This window comes from Triturus cristatus, chromosome 3_2 (genome assembly GCF_964204655.1).
Source record: "Triturus cristatus chromosome 3_2, aTriCri1.1, whole genome shotgun sequence".
Classification (NCBI taxonomy): domain Eukaryota; kingdom Metazoa; phylum Chordata; class Amphibia; order Caudata; family Salamandridae; genus Triturus; species Triturus cristatus.
This window is the reverse complement of record NC_140584.1, coordinates 200,193,267-200,215,882: the sequence shown is the minus strand read 5'-3', so window position 1 is coordinate 200,215,882 and position 22,616 is coordinate 200,193,267. Positions and strand designations below refer to the sequence as shown.

Genomic DNA, 22,616 nt, shown 5'->3' with positions numbered 1-22,616 from the left:
GGGAAAGTGGCCTGATACTCGAGGAAGATTCCATAGTGTATTCTGTCTTTCTGTAGTCTTTTTCCATGATTTTTGGGTGGACAATCCGGTCCCTAATACTCTTGTTCCTCTTGAAAGAGCAAAGGGGTTTAGTAAAGGTCAGTTGATTAGATGTAAGGATGCACCAGTGCTGGTTAACAATCTTTTTGTAATATTGGACGAGGTGTTATAATTACTGGCGAATATCACTGTTTTGCTATATGTTGAATTCCAAAAGAGCGTCTCTCAGAATGTTCTGTGCTCTTTTTTGTGCCTTGCGATTATCTTGTCGGGGTATTGTTTGCAATGGAGTTGGTGTATCGGGGTCTCTGCTTTCTTCTTAAAACCCTGTACCTCAGAACAGTTCCTTCTTATCCATAAAAATTGCCCCACCTGGAGATTCTCCCTTGGTGCCTGGGGATGGGTGCTGTTAAAATGCAGGAGACTGTTCCAGTCCGTGGGTTTTGTGAACAGTGAGGTTGTCAATTTGTTATCCTTGAGCTATAATGGTGACGTTAAGGAAAGATACCGATTGTCTATCAGCAGTCATGGTAAACTTCAGGTATGGGTTTCTACTATTGAGACAAGTAAGAAAATGCTCGATGGTCATGTCGTCTCCATGCCAGATGACCAAAACGTCATCAATGTAGTGAAGCCAAAGACAAATTCCGTCTGTGAAGGGGTTGTTAGCGCAAATGTTTTGTTCCTTGAACCAATGCACATAGAGACAGGCAATGCTTGGGGTAAATGTGCTGCCCATCGATGTTCTATGGCGCCCAGATAGATGTTAGCCTTAAAGGTGAAGTAGTTTTCTGTAACTAAGTTTAGCCAGTTACATTAGCTAATGGATAGGGGCTGCCTATTCCGAATCTTGCAAAGAGAAGTAGGTCTGTATTGACAAGTAATCTCTCTTCATGCTGGTGTGCGGTGCCTCCACGTCGAGACACAGTATCTTTCCATTGTGGTATTATAGTTCTTTGAGTAGGTTCAGCAGATGTTTACTGTCCTTGATGTAGAATGTGGTTTGAGTGACAAGGGGGCGTAAGAACAAGTCATTATATTGTGACAGAGGCTCATTCCCCTGAATGAAACCTTGTGGGTCTTTTAATGCTGAATTTGAGTTTTTTCAGTTTGGAGCGGGGTTGTTGTTGAGTTTTTTGCTCTTAGGCCTTAGGAGGCGTGGTAGAATCCTTAGGCTTGTTTTTCGGTTCCAAAGGTTTAGGTTTCGGAGCCGAGGTGTGATCCTTAGGCTTAGAAGTCTTCGAAGCCGGTTTATCTATGGGCCTCGAGGTGTTCGGGGCCTGTTTGTCTTTGGGCGTGGAAGAAGTCAGAGCAGATTTCGGAGCCGAGTGTTCTTTTGGTTTCTGTGCCGGTGGGACTATTACATGCGGTTTGCTCGGTCCCGAGCTACCGTAAGGCTTGTCTTTTTTCTTCGGAGCCAGGCCCGGGGGCCGGTCGTGACTGGGGCCAAGAAGGGGAAGTCTTGACCAGTGCCTTCTGTTTCGGTGGTGGGGTTGGGGTAGGGGCAGCAGTACTCGTTGACCAGGAGTGATGGGGTCGTCCGAGTCTTCTGCCTCCGACACGATTTCCAGATCTTCGGAATCTTCTTCTGGGACATCTGGACCCTCTTCGGAGATGTCCTCTGGCTCCAGAGCTGATCTCTGCACCATGATGTGTCGTCGTGCCCGACTATCTCGAATAGTCTTTTTTGATCGAAAAGAGGCGCAGGCTGGGCAGCTGGACTCGTCGTGTTCTGGCGAGAGGCACAGGTTGCAGACCTTATGATGGTCACTGTGTAGAAATTTCTCTCCACACTGGGGGCATTTTTTGAACGGCGTCCTTTCCATGAGCCGTAGGCCTTACGGTGTCGATAGGCCCAGCGGCCCGCGTCGACGACTGGAATCGAAGCGGCGAAAGGCGCGTCAAAGATTTCGATGGCGAGGTCAATCGGAAGAATTTGATGAAGTTGTGCGCGTTGAAAAAGTTTGAAAAGTAAGTTTCTAACCGGAGCGCAAAAGTTGCATCCGAACCCAATGGGGGAAGAAAACAATTTAAGGATGGAGTCGATGCCCATGCGCACTATTGTCCAAGGGTGGAGTCACCTATCCCGTGACTACAAAGACTTCTTCCAAGACAACAACAAGGTGCAAGCATCCGAGCCCAACACCAGATGGCGATCTAATGCTAAGTGTGTGATCTGCAGCTCATTTGCCTCGAACATTATATTGTGAATTAGAAGGAAGAAAAGTATAGAACCCTGAGGCAGAAATGGTGCAACTAGCAGGCCGAATCTAAAGTATTACAGGGATACCATATTCTCTGCACTTCCTAAGGCAAACATAAGGCAATCACGGGACTATATATTGCATTTCGGGTGGACACATGCACCCCACTCCATAACCTTAAGCACGCATGGACGGCAGATGCAGGTACCCGTGTGTCTCAAGTGGATTGGTCAAAAATAAAGGCTGTAATTCCCCGCGTATCTAGGAAACGCTTGCTTTAAGCTAATCAATTTAAATTATATTCATAGGGCGTACCTCAATCCCAAAAGAATAAATAAATAGTACCCAAACGCCCGTTCAGGGTGCCCAATGTGTGATGTGATTTGGGCTGATTTATTTCATATGGTATGGAGCTGCCTGCACCTCACAGAGTACTGGGACAAAGTGGTTTGCATTATCAATGTTATTACGGACCGAAATTTACACCCATGACCTGTCTACTGGGGATGTTCCCTAGACCTGCTAAATATAGAGTTACTAACAAATTTGCTGACTGCTCCTTAATACTGACCAAGCAACAAATCAGGCTTAATTGGAAAAACACTAGGGGCCGCAGGTTTCTAAATGGAAAATTGAGTTACTGCGGTAAGCAGATTGCGAAGGTGCTAATCTATTTAGGGATGCCAAATGAGGCCCAGGCCTGGAATGCATTGCTGGATGACCTCCGTTCCCGAGAATGCCCACTTGACAACCAACTAAATCCCACCAACTTCCGATAGGACGAGCCGCATTTACCTTAACCCACCACTTTCTGCCCTCTGACTTGACTGTTCTGACTACCTGCAAAGCTACCAATACCATGGGCTCCTCGTTAGTTCCCCATAAATTGGCATAGATACCTGAGCACAGTACATCATAGCGATACACCTACAATACCAACACACTATTTGGACCAAGCATTGAGATGGGGAATGTTTTCATAGTAGGTTTGGCATTGCACCTTTGTAACTCTAAATCACTGTATTAATCGATCATTCACAGCGTACTGCTCTTCCTTACACCTGTACGAAATGACCGATATATGGGTTGCAGTACTTCATTCCATTATAAGCGTTGAGATGCTGTATTGCTGTTTATTAATGCAAGCTGAAAATATCAATAAAATGTCTTTACAAAAAAAAAGTGTAGTCAAGGAAAGGAATTGACTTCTATTCAAAAAGTACGTAGTCCTTGGTGATAATAACAGGGACAATGACTATTTGGCCATTAATACTCTAAAGCTAAAGTAATTAATCTTATGGAATTGTTAGATTAGGTTAAAAGAAAAATAAGCAGTGGTCAGGAAAAACTTTTTGGTATTATCTGAATATTTTAGATTCGTCCCACTCCCAACAATTTGTTCTTTACTGGTCAAGATGCGGTTGGACTTAGTTTTGAAAAACACTAAACCTCACTGGAAATCTGGAAAGGCAAGCGCAAACGTATGTACTTGTATCTTGAAAAGCTCAGATAATTTTGACCAGGTTTTTATCGAAATATTACACTGCATTTGTCTAGATGGAGAAGGTGTATTTTGTCCAATTCTGAAGAAAAGTGGCTTGAGGACTAGTAGATGCTAATGCTTTCCTGTATGGTCTGGCAGCCTCATCTGGCACGGACGGTGGGGAGATTTGTAATGACCGCATTAAAAATGATGTCATTATAGAGCCAGGTAAAAGATTAAATTAAATGCTTTATGCCAGTGGTTTTTAAAATTATGGTGTGTGTAATTTCCAAGAGTCACTGGTCTAACAAAAAATAGCAAAACAATGATTATTACTTAAAAAACAAAACATGAGTGGAAACCTAGATTCAACTTCAATAGAATGAAGACCCTTTTGCAGTGCTGCAGCTTTCCTTGACACTGACATTTCCCAACTGTCCCTGTATATGTTTGATTGCTAATGACATTGACGGTCACTTTTAGCAGGTGGGAAATGTCAGTGAATATGGTAAAAGACACACAATTGGTATAGCCTGGTGCAATTTTGTACTCTGTAAACCTTGTAATCGTATTGGCACTAGAAAGATGTGTAATTACCAATCACACAACTTGTAATTAGGACAGTGTACAAATCATTCTGCTCAGAAAAGAAATGTTCTTTAGTTAACTTACCAATTGGAATGGTCTTTGTGACATTAATAGGAGGTGGATCCCGTTCAGGTGGGCAGGATTCACAGAAGTCCAAACAGGAAGGACAGATCAGGTTCCCCCCATATACCCAGCCATTCATCTGGATACTGATGGCCAACACTTGTCCTGCACGGCTACATAAATATGCAGTTTTCTGGACCCAAACCTTCAAGCCATGCAGAGAACATGAGACCTTTTCAAGACAGAAATATGTAAGTGACCTTGATAACATCTACGTACCTTTAACAAGCATAACTTACTTTATTCTTTAACAGAATGGCGTAGAAACCTAGGCAATGCACAGTTCAGGCTTGGCAGCGAGAATCAAATACAATTTAATGGACCCAATGTCTTGTTAACCCCTGTTATTGAAGTAAATATTGTGAACTGTGTTTGACAGTTCTCGATCCTTAGTTCAACAAGTTAACAATCAAATGATTCTTTCACCCTAACTCCATTAAAATGTTTTTTACGATATAACTCCATAAAACATCAGTCAGGTATATAAAGGTAAAGCAGTAGTATATACATCCAACAAAACATACATTCAAATATCAGGTTTAAAATAGAACTTCAGTCCAGTTCATTAATTTGAAATCTCAGGTGCAGCATCCACAATTGATTTCTGTGCACGCCAAGCAATACTTAAAATTTTACTCACTGCAAAGACGACAAAAGTGGATGTGTTCATTTTAAAAATCCTAGAAGCAATTAAATACTTTCAAATACCCAGGGCCTTGCACACTGGACGCAGCCACTTCTTTTGGGCACCTTGGTAGACTGAGCAAAAGAGCAAGAAATGTACCTCTGATTTTGTTGCAGCATGACAAGTTAGACAAAGATCAGTACTCAAACCGCCCTTGCCCCACTTATGCATGAAACCATTCATGTAAGGTCGCGAGCCTAAATTTAATGTACAGGCTTCTTTCTGTTGGTGGCTATATGGCATCTAAAATACCTCGTAACTCAGCACAGGCTTGAAGTAAAAGAAATTGGCTTGTCAGTATCCCACTTTTTGAAGTTTATTGCCAACCATCGTAAACACTATGCCAATATACAATCATCAATTAAACTGCAGTGCGTCTATTAACCTCTTGAGTGCCCATGACGAGATGGTCTCGTCATGGGCCGCGGTTGCGCTGTGCCCATGACGAGACTATCTCGTCATGAACCCCGCCCGCTAATGAAAGGGCCGGCACAGGGCGGGGAAAGGGCGGGGCACTCAAGGGGTTAATATTACCATGGTTGTCCCACATCACTTTAAAATCCAGTTTACAAAGCCACATGTGCACATTCTTGAGCCAGGAAGTCTTACAGATGCCATCCAGGGCTAGCAGTTCTCCAAGTTTATTCCTATAATATTCCAATTCTGGAAAAGACCAAACCCTGAGGCAGTACAATAATGGATTCAGAGCTGAAATATGGGATATTCTTTTTACATCCATGTCAAGGAACACAGGCAAGAGTGGGAAACAATTTTGGACACTGAGTAACAATCTTGCAAATCTATTTTCTGCTAGTCCCAATGTCAAGTCAAGTCAATTCAGCTTTATTTGGTGTAAAATATACATCCATAAAGCATTCTAATCAGAAAGGACAGTTAATCATTCAAGTTAAAAACAGCATATTTCATAATCACTCAGTTCTTCATATTAAAATACACATTTTTACATTGTTTTAAGTGCAAAATAGCCTATATCATGAAAATACATAAGGTGCAAAGTGTTGACATATGTCAGGATAAGAGGGATGACACAACTAATTACAGTCATCAGGTTTTTCATATATGTGAGTAATCCCTTCTCCAGATTGCAATTTGTATAAAAAGAATAACAGCATTCATTGTTTTTATATCTTCCAGGCAACATATAAAGTTAAAAGCGTGTTTATAATAAAAAAGAGTATTTGATACAAAAAGTGGTTTTAAACCAGATTTCCGGATATCCCTATAAAAACTACAAAAAAATATAAAATGCATCATGGACTGAGTAGACTGTACGTCACACGGACAGTTCAGGAGGTTATGACACCACTTTTCCATTTTACGAAATGCTATTTTATGATGTAGTGTGCCTAGTCTAAGCCTCATTAGGTAAAATCTATTTTGGATGTTTCTTACCAAGGTTAGGGATCTTTGTGTGCCTATTACTGATGGGCGTTCACAAATAAAAGATGACACTTTGTTTTAGTCTGACTTCAGCCTCTCTTTCACATTCCCTTGTAGTAATATATCTTATCTTCAAGTCACTTTTACTATAGTCCTGAGTAAGCACGGGGTTCTTTCGATCAAAGTCTACCTTACAGTATCTAGCCAAGGAATTTTTCTACTACGATCGAGGGCCAAGCAGTCCATGATTAGATCCTTGGTAAATGTGGTCTCATCTTTTGGCCAAATCCCTTGCCAAAAAGTGAGTCCTGACGTATTTATAAGATCGCTTAAATACAGTGCAGACAATTCTTTGTGAACTATGTAATTGGCTGTGGAACTTGGGACTGCCAACACTTTTTAAGAATTTGTTTCCTTGGATTTGTAAAGAGGCACTATTAGGTCTCCCCATATAGCTGCCCCATAGCAGGAGCCTGTAACACACTTACTTCTATACATGGCGAGAATTTCCTGTATGCGTTTGTTTCCTATTTTTGCTGAGAATCTAAAAATACCCTCCATTGTTCTTAATAATTTCAAATTACAAGAATCTATATGCGTGCTCCTATTAAAAAGTAATCCCAAATATGAAAAAGTGAAAACTCTATTAATCACGGCCTCTCCCACATGGTGTTGTCTATTCTTCAGCCTATTCCTCCTGCATGTCATAACAAAAGTTTTTTTTAGATTTAGCTAGAGATCTTTTTCAGACATGTAGAACGTAAATTTTGCTATTAGACATTGCAGACCGTTCGCTGTTCTTGATAACAGGACAGCGTCGTCTGCATATAGGAGGACTGGGGTGGGGCGGGCCCAACTTTTGGGGCATCTACTGTTTGGTTTTGTAAAAAGGGATCCACATTATTAATATATAAAGAAAATAGGAGGAGCGCAAGGACGCATCCTTGTCGTAGTCCACGCGTTACCCTGAAATCTGGGGTACATTCACCCATTGTACCAAACCATACTCTGGAGGTTAAAAATGTATAAATCTGGGATAAATATATAATTATATCAATTGGCGCGCCTAGCCCTTTCAATGTTTGCCATAATTTAGCGTGGTTTACAAGATCGAAAGCGCTAGTGAGATCTACGAAACAAAGATGTAAAACCCCTTCCTTAGCTAGTGTATATTTTCCTATCAATAGCTCCAAATTTACACATTGTTCCACTGTCACTAGACCCCTTCTGAATCCATACTGGGCCTCTGTTAAAATGTTATTCTCAGTGGCCCAGCTTTCTAATCTCACCAGCATAATTCTGCCCACCAGTTTGGAGGTTGAATCAAGAAGGGATACGAGACGGTTGCAATTAGCCTTCCCTCTATCCCCTTTTTTAAAAATGGGTACAATAACGCTTTTTGCCCAGGATGCAGGCAGCACTCCTCCTAAAGTGGCATTAAAAACATTTAATAAAATAGGGGTCCAGAAATCAATATTGTGTTTAAAAAAGTCAATGGGTACCCCATCCGGTCCCGCGGCCTTGCCACTGCTGCTTTTTTGTAGTGCGGATTTAATTTCATCTGGCGTTATTAGGGGTGATTTTACAGGTTCCACTAGTATAAATTTACAATTTTTGCGTTTAGTGTCTTTAGCAGCTTCTGGATTAAAAATGCCCTCGAAATGCGTTATCCAATCTTCCGGAGGGACAGCAACATTGATTTTCCCTGCAGTGTCCTTCCTGAAGAAAGGGTGATCAATTGATTTCCAGAATAAAACTGCATCTTGAGTCTCTGCAGCCTGAATGAATTTTTCCCAGGCCTCCTCACGAATCTCCATTTTCCTTTGGGTCAGAGTGTTTTTGTAACCTTTCCTCAAAATACTAATCCTAGCACTGTACCTTGGTTTAGCTTTCAGGGCGGCTTTTAATTCCCTATTTAACCTTGAACACTCCTGATTAAATCATCTGGGGTTATGATTACGGTCATTCGTCCTCTTTTTAGCTATTAAGTCACCTGCTATTTCAGTCATGATGTTACTAAAGGCGCTTATGGTTACCGGATTTGTAGAGGAACTGTTCAGACAAATATTTATATCTTTTTGTATTTTCCCTTTAAGGTTATCCATAAAATGGTTGGGTTCACACCCGACCATTTCATGGAGACTCCGTTGTTACCTCGAGTCTTGATATTTATGTCCGCTGCCTTACCTCTTTCTTTTCCTGTCAAGCTGAGTCTCAAGGACATAATTAGCGGGTGGTGGTCGCTAAGCAAATTTACATTGATCAGGAATTTTTCCACCAGACCCTTACAATTGTCTGACACAATAAAATGATCTATATTCGAGGATGACCTAGCCCCTACGTATGTTTGGGTAGCTGTTTCTCCATCGAGGTTGTCTGGTTCCATAACTGGTAGATTATATTTAAGAGTGGCATTGTTGATAGCTTCCCCATAAGAATCATGTGGAAAATGGGGAATTTCATCACCAAAGCGATCACAATATCCACATGGTTCCCCGCTACAATTTCGCATTTCTCACAATTAAAGTCACCCGCCCATATGAGGATATAATCTCCTCCCACTCCTTTTATAAAACAATCCAGGTCTTCTTCTAATAACTTAATGACCCTAGATTTGGTATTATCGAAGATATTATTATAAAAATGTATTACAATAATGAGCTGTTTCCCCTCCGAATAGAAATGTAAATGCTGATAATATTGTGACGTAATATTGGTTTTTCTTCATATTCAAGGCGAGGTTACTGCAATTAGGGCCGCTAAACATCCTTTTGCTCTCCCCATTCTAGAGGGGCTAGCCTTAGTACAGGTTGTTTGAAAGCCATTAATAAAAAAAGGACTCCGTGTGCCAGGTTTCCTGTATCAAGATTAAAGTGCATACCTCTATCGTTTTTAGCCAGTCCTCGTCATTAATCTTATTTTTAATCCCTGCCACGTTCCAAGACATAATATGTAAAAGCTCATGAGTTTGTATACCAGGTTCGACCTCCATCTAATTACAAGAAAGAGTAATTGGATGGCTCGCCCATATCCTTCCTATAAATTTGTACACTCAGATCAGCCTCTGAGTCGTTACAGTTTAAGGTATAATCCACATTTCTAACTAGTGGCTCATCCACAACCTCCCTCTGTCAATCAATATCGCTACATCTTCTCAAGGGTGCATACTTGTTATATGAGGGAGCGATTGAAAAAGGATCATATCGGTAAATTGTACTTAATCTGCTATTTCTAGTTCTATAAAAGAAACCGAGTGGAACAGCAGTTATACAATCATGTTGTTTAAAACAAGGCTCAGTGAGATTATTTAAAAATACTTCCATCAACTTCCCTACCAAGTCCCTGCTACGAAAATTCACCACAGCACAATCTCCTTGATATTGTTTTCTAGAGCTACCCACCCAGTTCACTCTCCTTAACATTATGATGTTCTGTTGTAACATATTAGTTCCAAAGTTAGTCTTTACAGAGATCCAGTGTACCACTTGATTTTTCAAAGTCTTGTATGATTCACTATTTTTGTCGACTAATTTAGGGACTTTGTTCAAAACAAAAACGTATGGGGTCGCCTGGGGGATGAGATGTAACGGCTCCTTGACACTATTGCTATCTTGCGGGGACCTGTTTAATTTGTCCACCAGGTTGGTTTTTACAGGTCTGGGGGAGGGGCTAGGTCATCCTTATTGGGCCTTTGATCTTGGGTAGATCGTATTTTTGAGCGGTCCCCTTGATGATGGTACAGAAAGGTTTGTTCTTTGCTTAAATTCACCAGCGGAGATAGAGGTACTTGATACTTCTTTTGGCCTTACAGCTGGATTATTAGCACTAATAGTCTTGCTCAGTGTTTTTAGGGGTAGTAGTTCGGCAACCAGATCCGTTCGGTAGATCACATCCTTCTGAACTAGTTTGATTTCTGACATCAAACGTCGCTCAATACTATCTAGTTTGCCATGAAGTTCTTTAAATAAAGTTTCAAAATTTTGCGGCCTTTGTACAGAGTCTATGGGATTATTATCTCCCTTTACCGCCCCAGCATTTTTTCTTCCTTTTTATGGCTTTGGCTTGGATTTAGCCTTCGCTATCTGGTTATCCCCAATATCGTCAATCAGATAAGGTAGTTGTTTTGACTTTTTTGCTGGCGGGGAAAGCAAGTCTGTACTATTGGATAGCGCAGAAATCTCCAATGGGGTACTTAAATTACAAGGATTTGCCAAATTCGGGACAGTGTCCTTATTAATTATATCGGTGGTGTGCAGCTCAATCTCAGAAACCTTATCTCTCCCACTACTCGCGGGTGCTGAGGAGTCACGCCCACTCTCTGATGCAGATTCTTTTAATACGGCGTCTAATGCATTTTAAGTGGCTGCAAGTTGTTCCTCCACATGAACGATCTCGCTATTTATCAACCCGCGGCATTTTTCATGTACTTGGTGAAAGGTGCACTTTTTGTGGGCAACTTCCCTACAGACGGCGGTAACTTCCTTTTGCCCATTGCCCCGCTGAAAGAGATTTCCAGCGGAATACGATAAACAACTGTTGTACCTCCTTACCAGTTATCGGCGGCTCCTGTGGGCCAGGAGGAGTGGCCCAGCCTCGCCGGCCGCGGACGGGCGCAGAAGGGCCTGCCCACATGCATGCCATGCTGTGGGAGCCCTGGCCGGTGTTAAAGCGCCTCCAGACACGAAAGCGTGACACAGGCGGCGGGCACGCCGCTCGGTGGTGCCGGGAGTTGCAGTTCCTCTTCTCCTCTATAGCACGATGAAATCAGGAAGACAGGAAAACAGGATTAACGGGCTCGTCCCAATGTACTTATATCATATGAACCCCAAAGTTCAGCCCCATAAAGTGCCACATTTTGTGTTTTTGCCTTATACACCGCTAGATCAGAAGAAACCGATATTGACCTTGTAGCTCTAAACATGCATAAAATTGCCATAGCCTTATGTTGAGTTGGTAAGCTGCTCTCATAACAGGATTAACGGTTAAAGCGCCTCCAGATGCGAAAGCGTGACGCAGGCGGCGTGCGCGCCGCTCGGTGGTGCCGTGAGTTGCAGTTCCTCTCCCCTTCTATGGCACGATAAAAGCAGGCAGACAGGAAAACAGGATTAACAGTGTGGGAGCCCTGGCCGGTGTTAAAGCGCCTCCAGGCGCAGTGCGCGCCGCTTGGTGGTGCCGGGAGTTGCAGTTCCTCTCCCCCTCTATGGCACGATGAAAGCAGGCAGACAAGAAAACCGGATTAATGAGCTCCCGGGAGCCCTGGCCAGTGTTAAAGCGCCTCCAGGCGTGAAAGCGTGACGCAGGCGGCATGCGCGCCGCTCAGTGGTGCCGGGAGTTGCAGTTCCTCTCCCCCTCTATGGCACGATGAAAGCAGGCCGACAGGAAAACAGGATTAACAGGCTCGTCCCAATGTTCTTATATCAACGCCAAAGTTCAGCCCCATAAAGTGCCACATTTTGTGCTTTTGCCATATACACAGCTAGATCAGATGAAACCGATCTTGACCTTGTAGCTCTAAACATGCATAAAATTGCCATAGCCTTATGTTGAGTTGGTAAGCTGCTCTACTTGACTTGAAGACCCCAAGCTACCTTAATGCCCAGCCAGGCAATCAAAACTGGAGAACATTACCATCCACAATTAGACTGCTCTTGCAGGCTTTGAACACCATATATTTAGTTTTTGACATGTTCAACTCAAAGCATCGTGGATATAAAATTCTAGGATTTTTTTAAAGAGAGTTTGGAGGCACATAGGGGCTTTAGATAGCAGTAAAGAATCATCTGCAAACAAAAGGACCAGGATTCTATCACCATCGAAAACCAGAGACTCATTATTAAAATGCAATAAAAAATAGATCACATAGCTGATATATATTGAAAATAGCGTCAAGTCTAGGACACAGCCTTGCCCTTAATTAGGATTCTCTCAGTCAAATCGTCATTGGCTCCCCAACGCACCTGAACATATTTCTGTTCAAGCAGGCTATCCAGAATAGGTACCAGGTGCTATGGGGCTCGCATATTCCTCAGTGTCTTCCATAATAGACCCAGTGGGATCATGTTGAAAGCAGCCCCGAGATCTACGAAGGCAACATATATATTTTCTTTTCAAATGCACATGTATTTTCAATAAATAAAAAGCAAATCGAAAAACCTGATCAACAGTACTCTAGTCTTTGAGCGAAAGCCCGCTTGAAGAGAGGCCAGGTTCTGATTTGATCCCATCCAATTTATCCAAGACCTGCCTGGTGAAACTTTTTTGTATAGTTTCTCGAAGCCTAATAGGTCTGTAGTTCGGTGGGTCATCTCCAATCCCCATCTTATAGAAGAGGATGATCTCTGCAACTTCCCAGGTGTCAGGGATCGCAGTCCCTGCTAGGATGGCATTAGATAACAAATTAATGTAGAAAGTCCAAATAGCAGTTTGTGGCAGTACAAGTCATTAGCTATTTTATCTGGCACAGGAGCCTTCCACCCCCCTTCAGCAAGTTGAAAGCATTTAACATTTCTTGAAGAGAAAAGTAAACAAACATTTTCTCCACGCTCCTCACTTGTGTCCATGGTAGCATCATCTAGCCTGGTTAGAGGCATTTTGAGGTTTTCTACCGTAGGGTCAGGTAAGTAAGTGCTGTACTCATTTGTTGGGTTGTATTTAATGTACCATATTGGTAAAAGTATGTTTACTTCCATGTGCTAAAATATGCCAGAAAGTTTTGCTATCTTTCTGCTTTACAGCAATTAGACGATCTTCCTAATTCCCATCTTCCCAGTTCCTCTGACTAGTTTTTAAGGTTCTTTTGTATTGTGCCCTCCCTTTGCAAACATCTGATTGTACATGGCTTTTGAAGGCATCCAGTAGTTTACCTTTGCCAATCCTACAATCCGTGTTATACCAACGAGAGACCTTGGGACATGTGTGATGCGTTGGATGGTAAAACTTCAAGAAGAAATTTCTCTAGATATTAAACAGTGAATTATGCACTTCAGTGAAGGGTATGTCATTCACAAGAGTGTTGATGTATGCGTCAAAGGTATCTGCAAAAACACCATACAGTCTTGCAACAGACACGGAGTTTGTCTCAAAATAAAGCTACTTAACTGACTTCAGGTTATTTGCAGCTTATGGCGTAGGTGCAGAGAACAAGGGCCTGGTGTACTCCGTCACAAACCTGACAGATATCCAATCTGCAATATTACAAGTCCATTGTATCCTATGGAAATTTTAATATGGTGGATGGGATATCCGTCACATTTGTGACAGATATCCCATCCACCAAGATTGTAATCAGGCCCAAGGTCTTTCAGTGATAGAAGCAAGGGATTATGGTCGCTCTGTGGGCAAGGTGTCACTGCCATATCTAAGTGGGGCCATAATTTTACGTTCATTAAGATATAAACAATCTTACACTTAGATCCACCCCTCTCAAAGGTGTATTCAGCATTCCTGTCTGATTTAGTGCGACCATTACATGCCCGCAAACCCAAATTAATAGACATTGTAGCCAGCTGAAGAGCTGCCCTTGAGTAACTCCGGTAACGTTGCCAGAAAAACATTGAAATAGAAAAGATGTTGACTTGTATCAGATCATTAATTCTTTTGGCATACAACTGCTGTAATTTCCACCTAAAAGAAGACAGAGGTTCATTTTGCAGTACACAAAAAAACAGTAGGGTTGACCGAGGGATGTTTTTAAGATCACATTTAAAAAAAAAACATAATACAAATAAAAAAGGATGAAGAGACTAGGAGTAAGAACGTGAGGTTTTATTACATTCATAAACATATCATGGGGAAAGAAGAAAAACCGTAACCTCCAAAACCTCCGTCACAAAAAAACCGAAACAGGCAAAGTGAAAATAATGCAGGGCCATCTTAAGGACTTTGGAGACCTGGCCGTACATATTTTGGGGCCCCTGTTCGGAACAGATTTGAATTTATGATCCAATATCAGCTCTTTTACGCGCATTTTGATCAGGTCACTAACAGTGCACAGGCACATTGGTCCAAATTCTAAACAAGTTTACATCTAATATTCAGGGATAGTGACGCGTGTTTTCAATATTGTATAGCAGCAGCGTCTGACTAATATTACTGCACATAATCTCTGTGACCCTCTCCCATTGCCCCTATTTGAGGTCCTGTTTTGCTCTAAAACTCTTTCTGTGAATTTTGCATGAAACATAAACAAAACAGGTCTCTGCAAAATGTCTGCAATAGAAAATAAATTAAAGGAAAACGGCATTTAACACAATTTGGTAAAGAATGAGGACAATACACTGTGCAGAACAGATGTAGCTCTATCAGGGGACTGGACTTGCGCCTACTATGCCCATGAATCAAAACGTCTCTGGAACAATGAAGTAAATGACATCGCGATATTTGTACATATTTTACACACGGAATGAACAGGAGGCACCCATACCCTATTGCACTAAGGACAGCTAGATAGTCAACTGCCTTTAAAATTCTGTAAAGGGACAGGTTAATGATTTCCTTAATTAAAATAATTACAGGAAATATTTAAAACATGCATTTAAAAATGTCAGTATTAGGCTCTAAAACATTAAGAGAAACAAAACAACCTTGCATTTATCCTTCAAGTGAAGAAGGCAGAAAAGAAGGGTGTGATTAAAGGAAATGGAAACATTTTCCTTTCCTTAATTTTTTCATTCTTTCTTTCTTTTCTTATTTATTTATGGGTTTTGTAAAACACTGTTACCCTTGTGGGCATCCTGGCACTAAGTAGGAACCACAAGGAATAGCGCAAATTAAACCTAAAGATTAGCTAGCAAATAAACACGTCTTTAAGGATTTCGTCAGCATTAGAACAACTGGGGTAAAGTGTTCCATAGTGTAACTGTGGCAAAGAAAATTTGCAACTACCAGCCCTGGACTTAAAGATCTTGAGAACATGGAGCATACCTTTTGAGAATGGGCAGGGTTACAAAGAGAATGGAGTGGAATGATTATCCTCTGCAAGTAAAAAGAATTGTTTGCACACAGGATTGTATGACAAATGCATAGGCTCTTCAAAAATTATCACTGTAATCCTGTGAGCCTCTAAAATCTTGCCAGCTCAATTTGAAACGTCCAAATCAATAAAACAATACATTTACTCCAGTTACCTGATAACATCCGCTGCCCCAATCAGGATAACTCAACTTCTTTGTGCACTGCTCCATGATGAAAGCAGATTTCTGCAAGAGACACACTGAACTGGGTCCATATTTTTCTGCACCATAATTTCTAGATGGGGCTAAAACAAATAAATAATGATTAGAAAACAGGTTGTGTTTTATTATTGCACTTGTACTTGAGTAGATTAACAAAAGTGAAAGCAAGTTAGTATAGGTAAGCCTCATGTGGTGGGTGATACAGATTGTAGAGGGAGGAGTAAGGAGGATCAGAAGGCTGGGATCTTAATAAGGAGATGTCAATTTACATTCAAACCCACGTCAATTTACTTTTATTCTTGAGACCACAACAGTTGTATTATCGGAATCCATCCTGAAGGAAGTTTGTCGTGGGGAGATCTTTATATCACAGAAATAGATGTCCTGTGATAGTAAAGAGCTGTTGGTTGGAGCCTAACAAATACAGCACAGATGTTTCTGACCGCATTAAACATGCAGGACACATAGAACTCGATGGGCTTAGCCTCAAAGAGGCAAACATTTATCTAATTTAACTAGTCCATCAACACTTTAGGGCTGATCTGAAGACTGACTGTGGAAGCCGTGTCAACTGAAAGTCTATACCTTGTTCTCCATTCTACTACAGCAGTGTCATCCCCTCATTGAAATGAAGTGCTAGCTAGAGCCGAAGGTATCAGAACGCTTTACAAGACAAGTAATAGGCAGATTCAAGGTTGACATAATAAATCCGCAAGGAGAGGGAAAACAGTGAAACATATAAGTAAATCAAAAAGTAACACATAGTACAACATTATCCATCTTGGGTATTGATGATTGATTAAAAATGCTACATTGGGAGAGGTGATCGTATCAAATGTTCCTTGTTGGTGTAGCAAATTCATGGGAGCGAGTTCCAATATTTGTTCATCAGAAGTGATCTGAGGTTCTGTTTGTCATAATTGCATGTAGTTGTGCAGCCACTGGACAAGAGCAGCTATTGGGATCAAGTCAGTCAAATGAGCTGTCCAGAGTCACTTTAAAGTCTCCACCTCAAATGATTGTCTGCGGGTCCAACGCGGTGATCTTCTATGTATTGTACCATTCACAGGCACACATACACTCAGAACATTCATACACTATACACACTATACATACTGCACAGCACTGCATTACGCCTGTATAATACCATTCACAGGTACACATACACCCAAGCACATGTGTACCACACATGCACTGTGCAGCACTACACACAAAGGCCAAGGGAGAATTTTAAATGAATGAGCCTGTTGGCCTCACTTCAGTGACACAGGTAAAAAGGGCCTGTTCACTCCAAGTGATCAACACACAATATGATGCCAATCACTGCGCTCGTGCTGCTTAACACTTGGCAAATGCAAAGACAATTTAGGAAAATGTAATGCGTTTAGCTAAATTTGTGGTTTGTGATTCTGGGTAGGAAAACAATGGGGGATCCACGCAAGCCACACCTCCCTGGACTGCCCCGGTTGTCTAGTTTTCAGAAATGTCTGGGTTTGGTGGGTTTCTCTAGCTGGCCGCCAAGCCCAGGACCAAAAACGCAAGTTACTCCCTTGCAAAACCAGATTGTTTGTTTCGTGATAGATAATTGTGATGTCTCCACAATAGGTTTTGGGCCCTTTCCTATCACAGGCACTTGGCCCACACACACAAATGAGGTATAATTTTTATCTGGAGATCTGGGTAAATGCTGGGTGGTAGGAAATTTGTGACAGCCCGGTGATCTCACCACTTTCCATCACAGAACTGTGAGGAAAATTTGTTTTTTGTTAGCTAAATTTGAGATTTGCCGGGGATTCTGGGTAAGAAAACAAAACATTGGGGGATCCACCCAAGCCACACCTGCCTCAAATCTAGTTTTTGAAAATTTACAGGTTTGCTAGGTTTCCCTAGATGCTGGCTGAGCTAGGGCCCACAATGTACAGCTAGGCACACTGCAATAAAAGGGTCAGTTTTCACTGGAAAAATGTGATGTGTCCCCATTGTGTTTTGGCTGTTTCCTGTAGCAGGCACTAGGCCTACCCACACAAGTGAGATACCATTTTGATCTGCAGACATGGGAGAATGCTGGGTGAGTGGAAGTTTGGGGCTTCCTGCAGATTCCATAACTTTCCATCACAAAAATATGAGGAAATTGTGGTTTTTATTTTGACAAAGTTTGAGATTTGCAGAGGATTCTGGATAACAGAACCTGGTGAGGGCCACACAAGTCACCCCATCCTGGATTCCCCTGGGTGTCCAGTTTTCACATATGTACAGGTTTGCAAGGTTTCCCTAGGTGCCGGGTGAGCTAGGGCCCAAAATACACAGCTGGGCACATTGCAAAAAAAGGGTCAATTTTCACACAAAAAAAGTGATGTGTCCACATTGTGCTTTAGCCCGTTTCAGGTCGCGGGCACTAGGCCTACTCACACAAGTGAGGTCTCATTTTTATCGGGAGACATTGGGCAACACAGTATAGTAGCACAAGTTTTATGACCATTTGTCTTTCTATGCATTTCTGCCTTCCAAATGTAAGCCAGTGTGTAAAAAATAAGTAGTTTTGAAAATCACCCTCTAATTCACATGCCAATATGGTTACCCACAAATTCAGAGATGCACAAATAACAACTGCTTCTAAACTCCATATCTTGTTCCTATTTCAGAAATACATAGGTTTCCTTGATACCCATTTTTCACTCTTTATATTTTACCAAAAGGTTTGCCGTATACCCGGCACACAATGAAAAACAATTGCAAGGTGTAACTCAGTTAGTGGCTCTGGGTAACTTGGGTTGTTGGTGACCCTACAATCTCTATATACCCCCGCAATCAGAAGGGGCCCGCAGACGTAATGGTATATTGCTTTCAAAAATCTAGCATGGTTGGAAGAAGTTACAAGTGAAAATGTAGGCACAAAAGGCTGCTTTTTTTCAACTCAATTTCAATATTCTTTTATTTCAACTGTTACTTTCTATAGGGAAACCTTGAAGGACCTACACAAATGCCCCCTTTCTGAATTAATAATTTTGCCTACTTTTCAGAAATGTTATAGCTTTCCGGGATCCATGATTAGTTTCACACCCATTTCTACCACTAACCGGTAGGAGGTTAAAAGCACAAAAAAACAGGAAAAATAGGCTATGTCCCAATAAAATGCCAAAACTGTGTCGAACATTTTTGTTTTCTGATAAACGTCTGCCTGTTCCTGAAAGCTGATAAGTTGATGATTTTAGCACCACAAACCATTTCTTGATACCATTTGCAGGAGGAAAAAAAAACAGTTTTCCCATTTTCCCCCAGAAACCCAAAATGTAGCTGCATGTTGGCTAATTCCTCGGGGGGAATCAAAAACCCTGGGTACCTTTACAATACTTAGGATATTAGAAAAAAGGACGCAAATTTGGCGTGAATACCTTATGTGGACAAAAAGTTATGGGTGGCCTAAGCGCAAACTACTGCAACTAGCCAAAAAAAGGCATGGCATGTACATGTTGCGCATATAATAATATATATATTTTAACCATAAGTAATATCCATGTTTGTTAAGCAGACCTATAAGAATATCTATATATTTATAAACCATATGTAGTGTGTGTGTGTATATATATATATATATATATATATATCTGTACAAAGAACTGTACATATCTAAATACATACATATAATCAAATTATACATGTATACGTGCACAAACATAAGCTGTACATGTGTGTTTTGAGTAAGGTGCTCATGTAGGAAAGAGCCAAATCTTGAGTCGTTTTCTGAAGATAAGGTAGTTATCTGTGGATCTTATGTTTGAAGTCCATAGTTTGGCTTCTTGAACAGAGAAAGATGTACCAATCATGGCTTTTTTCTTGTATGCTGGGATTTTGAGTCGAGGTGCCAATCTGGAGGGAGGTTCATTTGTTGCATGTATTTGGCGATTTTATTCCTGATGAAGTGGTCCCGTTCCACGTATTGTTTTGTAGGTGATATAAAGCAGCTTGAAGGAGGATGTTCTGGCAACCAGTAACCAATGTAGGGCCTTCAAGGCAGGGGAGATGTGGGCTTGTAGCTTTACATGTAGGAGTAGTCTGTCAGCAAAGTTTTGAATTCATTGTAATCTTTTCATAGTTGATAAAAATGATCCATGGTAGAGGCCACTGAAGCAATCAAGTTTACACCTTACAAGAGAGTGAGGGTCGTAATGCTCACCCAACCATGTTCCTAGCTCTGCAACCCACACAAGTTGCACAGCAGTAGCTGCATCAGAATTGTGCAACTCTCCGTGACAACACTCCTCTCAACATCCCTGGGACAGCACCATTAATGTGCTCAGAGGTTTAAAGAAAACACAGTTGGTTCAATTCACAGCACCTTTTAAAAATTCAGTCCCACTCCTTAACCGATTTTTATAAAACTGATCCAAATCAGAGAGTACTGGAAATCCATGACATTAAGGAATACTCATCCTCGCCTACACTTACAGAAGAATGCTTTCTGGCATGTGGAAAAGAGCAATTTTTTTTTTCTTTACAATAATTTCTCACTGTGGCAAAACATCCTTACCCTACAAGCTTGAAATGTTGTGGTGTCCTGTTCCAATTCTTTAAAAAAAAAAAAAAGTTACCCTCAAACAGCCAAGGGACTCATTTTACAATTCTTTCCTGGATCTCCATGTAGAATGTTTCTGAATGCCCCCAAACTTATACATTTATGCAGTGGTGGCTGCCTTGGAACCGGGGTGGTGCTGTAGGGGGGAAATGAATAAAAAGAAAAATAAATAAACGTACCGTCCATTCGCCCCAGCCGCCGCATGCCTCTCCTCCGTCTGCACTGGCAGCAGACTCTCCCAGCCAATCACAACACTGCATGAGAAGCATCGTGATTGGTCTGAGCGACCTGTTTGGCTGCTCAGGCAGTGCCTGGAAGCCTCGGCATGTTCTCCAGCGAGCTGTGCAACACAGCCAGGTGGAAAACATTGTGAGTGTACATGAATGTTTGGGCAGCACAAGAGGGTCGGCCAAACATTCATGCGCACTTAGGGAGTGCAACCCACTCCTCACTGTGCTCAGCCCTGCCCCGCCCGACCTGGCTCCAGTCCTGCACAGAAAAATAAAATGATAATAACGTCTTGTTATTATAATTTTATTTTTGCACTGCTCAAATAGCAGTGGGCCGACGCTCCTCCGCCTTAGTGGAGGAGCCGCCACTGCATCAATGAGTTTTTGTTGCATTTTGCCCCTCTGACACCCAGTCTCTTTACCCACAGCCACCCCTAAACTTACAACAGCAGAGAATCTATCACACTTCTACATTTTCAGCGGTTGAAGGATAATTTATAATCTTAAAATTAAGATTATTAGAGTCTATGAACCAGAATATGAAATTTAGAACTCACAAATGCCTATTTACACACCCAAAAACACTTAAGGATGCACATAGGTGCTCACAAACCTTAGTGAACGGGACACTTTAGATCAGACTACTGGACAAGGAGTTGAAGGAAGAGAAGCTGGGCAATTGCTCACACCTGCATTTCTGCTGCCTCTTCTGCAGGGCCGGCTCTAGGGCTGTGCGACCGGTGCCACCGCACCGGGTGCTGACTTGGGGTGGGGGCGTACATTTTTGCAAGTATATTATCATGTTTAAAACGCCTGCTGCCGCGTTCCTGGCATCAATTAAAATGTCAAGATAACTCCGGTGATTAATCGTCTCAACTGAAAGAAACCGGAGGTTTGTCTAGTGGAAGTTTCGACTCATTTTAAGGTAGCGCAAGGGTTAAAATGCCTGCTGCTAAGAACGTGTACCATGCAGATCACAAAGTGCACATAATGTAAATAGGTCAGTGAGTTACTGCTTCTTCAAGAGAGATCCTTTTGTTACTACAGTTTATAAATCCAAATCCTTAAACAGAACATTAAGCTATTAACTGTCATCAAAGAGCTGCATTCAATCTGCATATGTTAAAGCTAAAAAAAAAAAAACTCAGTCTTCACTATCCTAATCTCGCCTAAGGGGTTCATTTGGGTATAAAACAATTCTTCTTATTAAGGAAAGAACCCATGACAACGGTGTTAGGTTTCATATCCTGAATTGGGCTTTTCCAGAATAAGGACTCAAACTATATTGCCTACCAGTATCGTGGACATGTCACTCCTACACTACACCTTGTAGTCCTGTTTGATGTAACATTTCCTATACACTGATTTACACACCTATGATTGTCTCTGTCACTTGACTTGACTGTCTCTGTGCAATATGTGTGTGATGTAAAGTGCTCCGACACCTTACACTGGTAAGAGGGGTGCTATAAAGCTAAAAGAATCTGAGAGACGATGTTTATTGAAACTTGTGCTAGTGAGGGAATACATGGCAGAGGTGGTCAATGAGGGGGGAGCCAACAAACATTGTCGCACAGGCCGCCACCAGTGTTAAAGCGGACCCTGCTCTTCTCACTAATCCAGGATGCACTTACCTGGGATAAGGATCTAGAGGAAGCTGGCAGAGTCAGTAGCCCAGGCAAAGCTTAGCTTTGGAGGCTCGGCCACAGCAAGTGAAGAGTCATCACTTTCCATCCCTCGTAAGTGGGTATGGAGCAGGATGTTCATTCGCGACGAAACGGGTAGTGTGAACTGTGACCTTCCCGTGTTGAAGCGTTCCAAAACCATTCTGAGCAACACACAAAATGTCAGCCTCAGACTGCTACTTACTACAGTGAAGAGAATGGGAAGCAGCTGCCTCTAAGGAGGAGGGGGAGGATAGAAAGGGGTGAATGTCAAGGATTGTGCTAAACAGAATGCTCCTCTGGCTGAAAACTGGGCTAAACTGATTTAATTAACAAGATATCATAGATGGATGTCCTTGGGCCACTGCCATCTCTATTATGTGGCTAGGAAGCTCACATAGATCGCCAAAGCAATGCCTTTTAAAGCAATTCTACTTTTTTGTGTAAAACTTA

At 41.8% G+C, this 22,616-nt stretch overlaps 1 protein-coding gene across 1 annotated transcript in view; it reads right to left on the bottom strand.

Moving 5' to 3' along the window:
- The window catches only part of LMLN (leishmanolysin like peptidase), a 431,292-nt gene that overhangs the window by 8,031 nt on the left and 400,645 nt on the right, over positions 1–22,616 (bottom strand). The window contains exons 15-16 of the mRNA XM_085647501.1: positions 15,649–15,779; positions 4,399–4,609 (exon numbers count right to left, since the gene is read on the bottom strand). Coding sequence (XP_085503627.1) covers positions 4,399–4,609; positions 15,649–15,779 — 342 coding nt within the window. The remainder of the gene's footprint in view (positions 1–4,398; positions 4,610–15,648; positions 15,780–22,616) is intronic.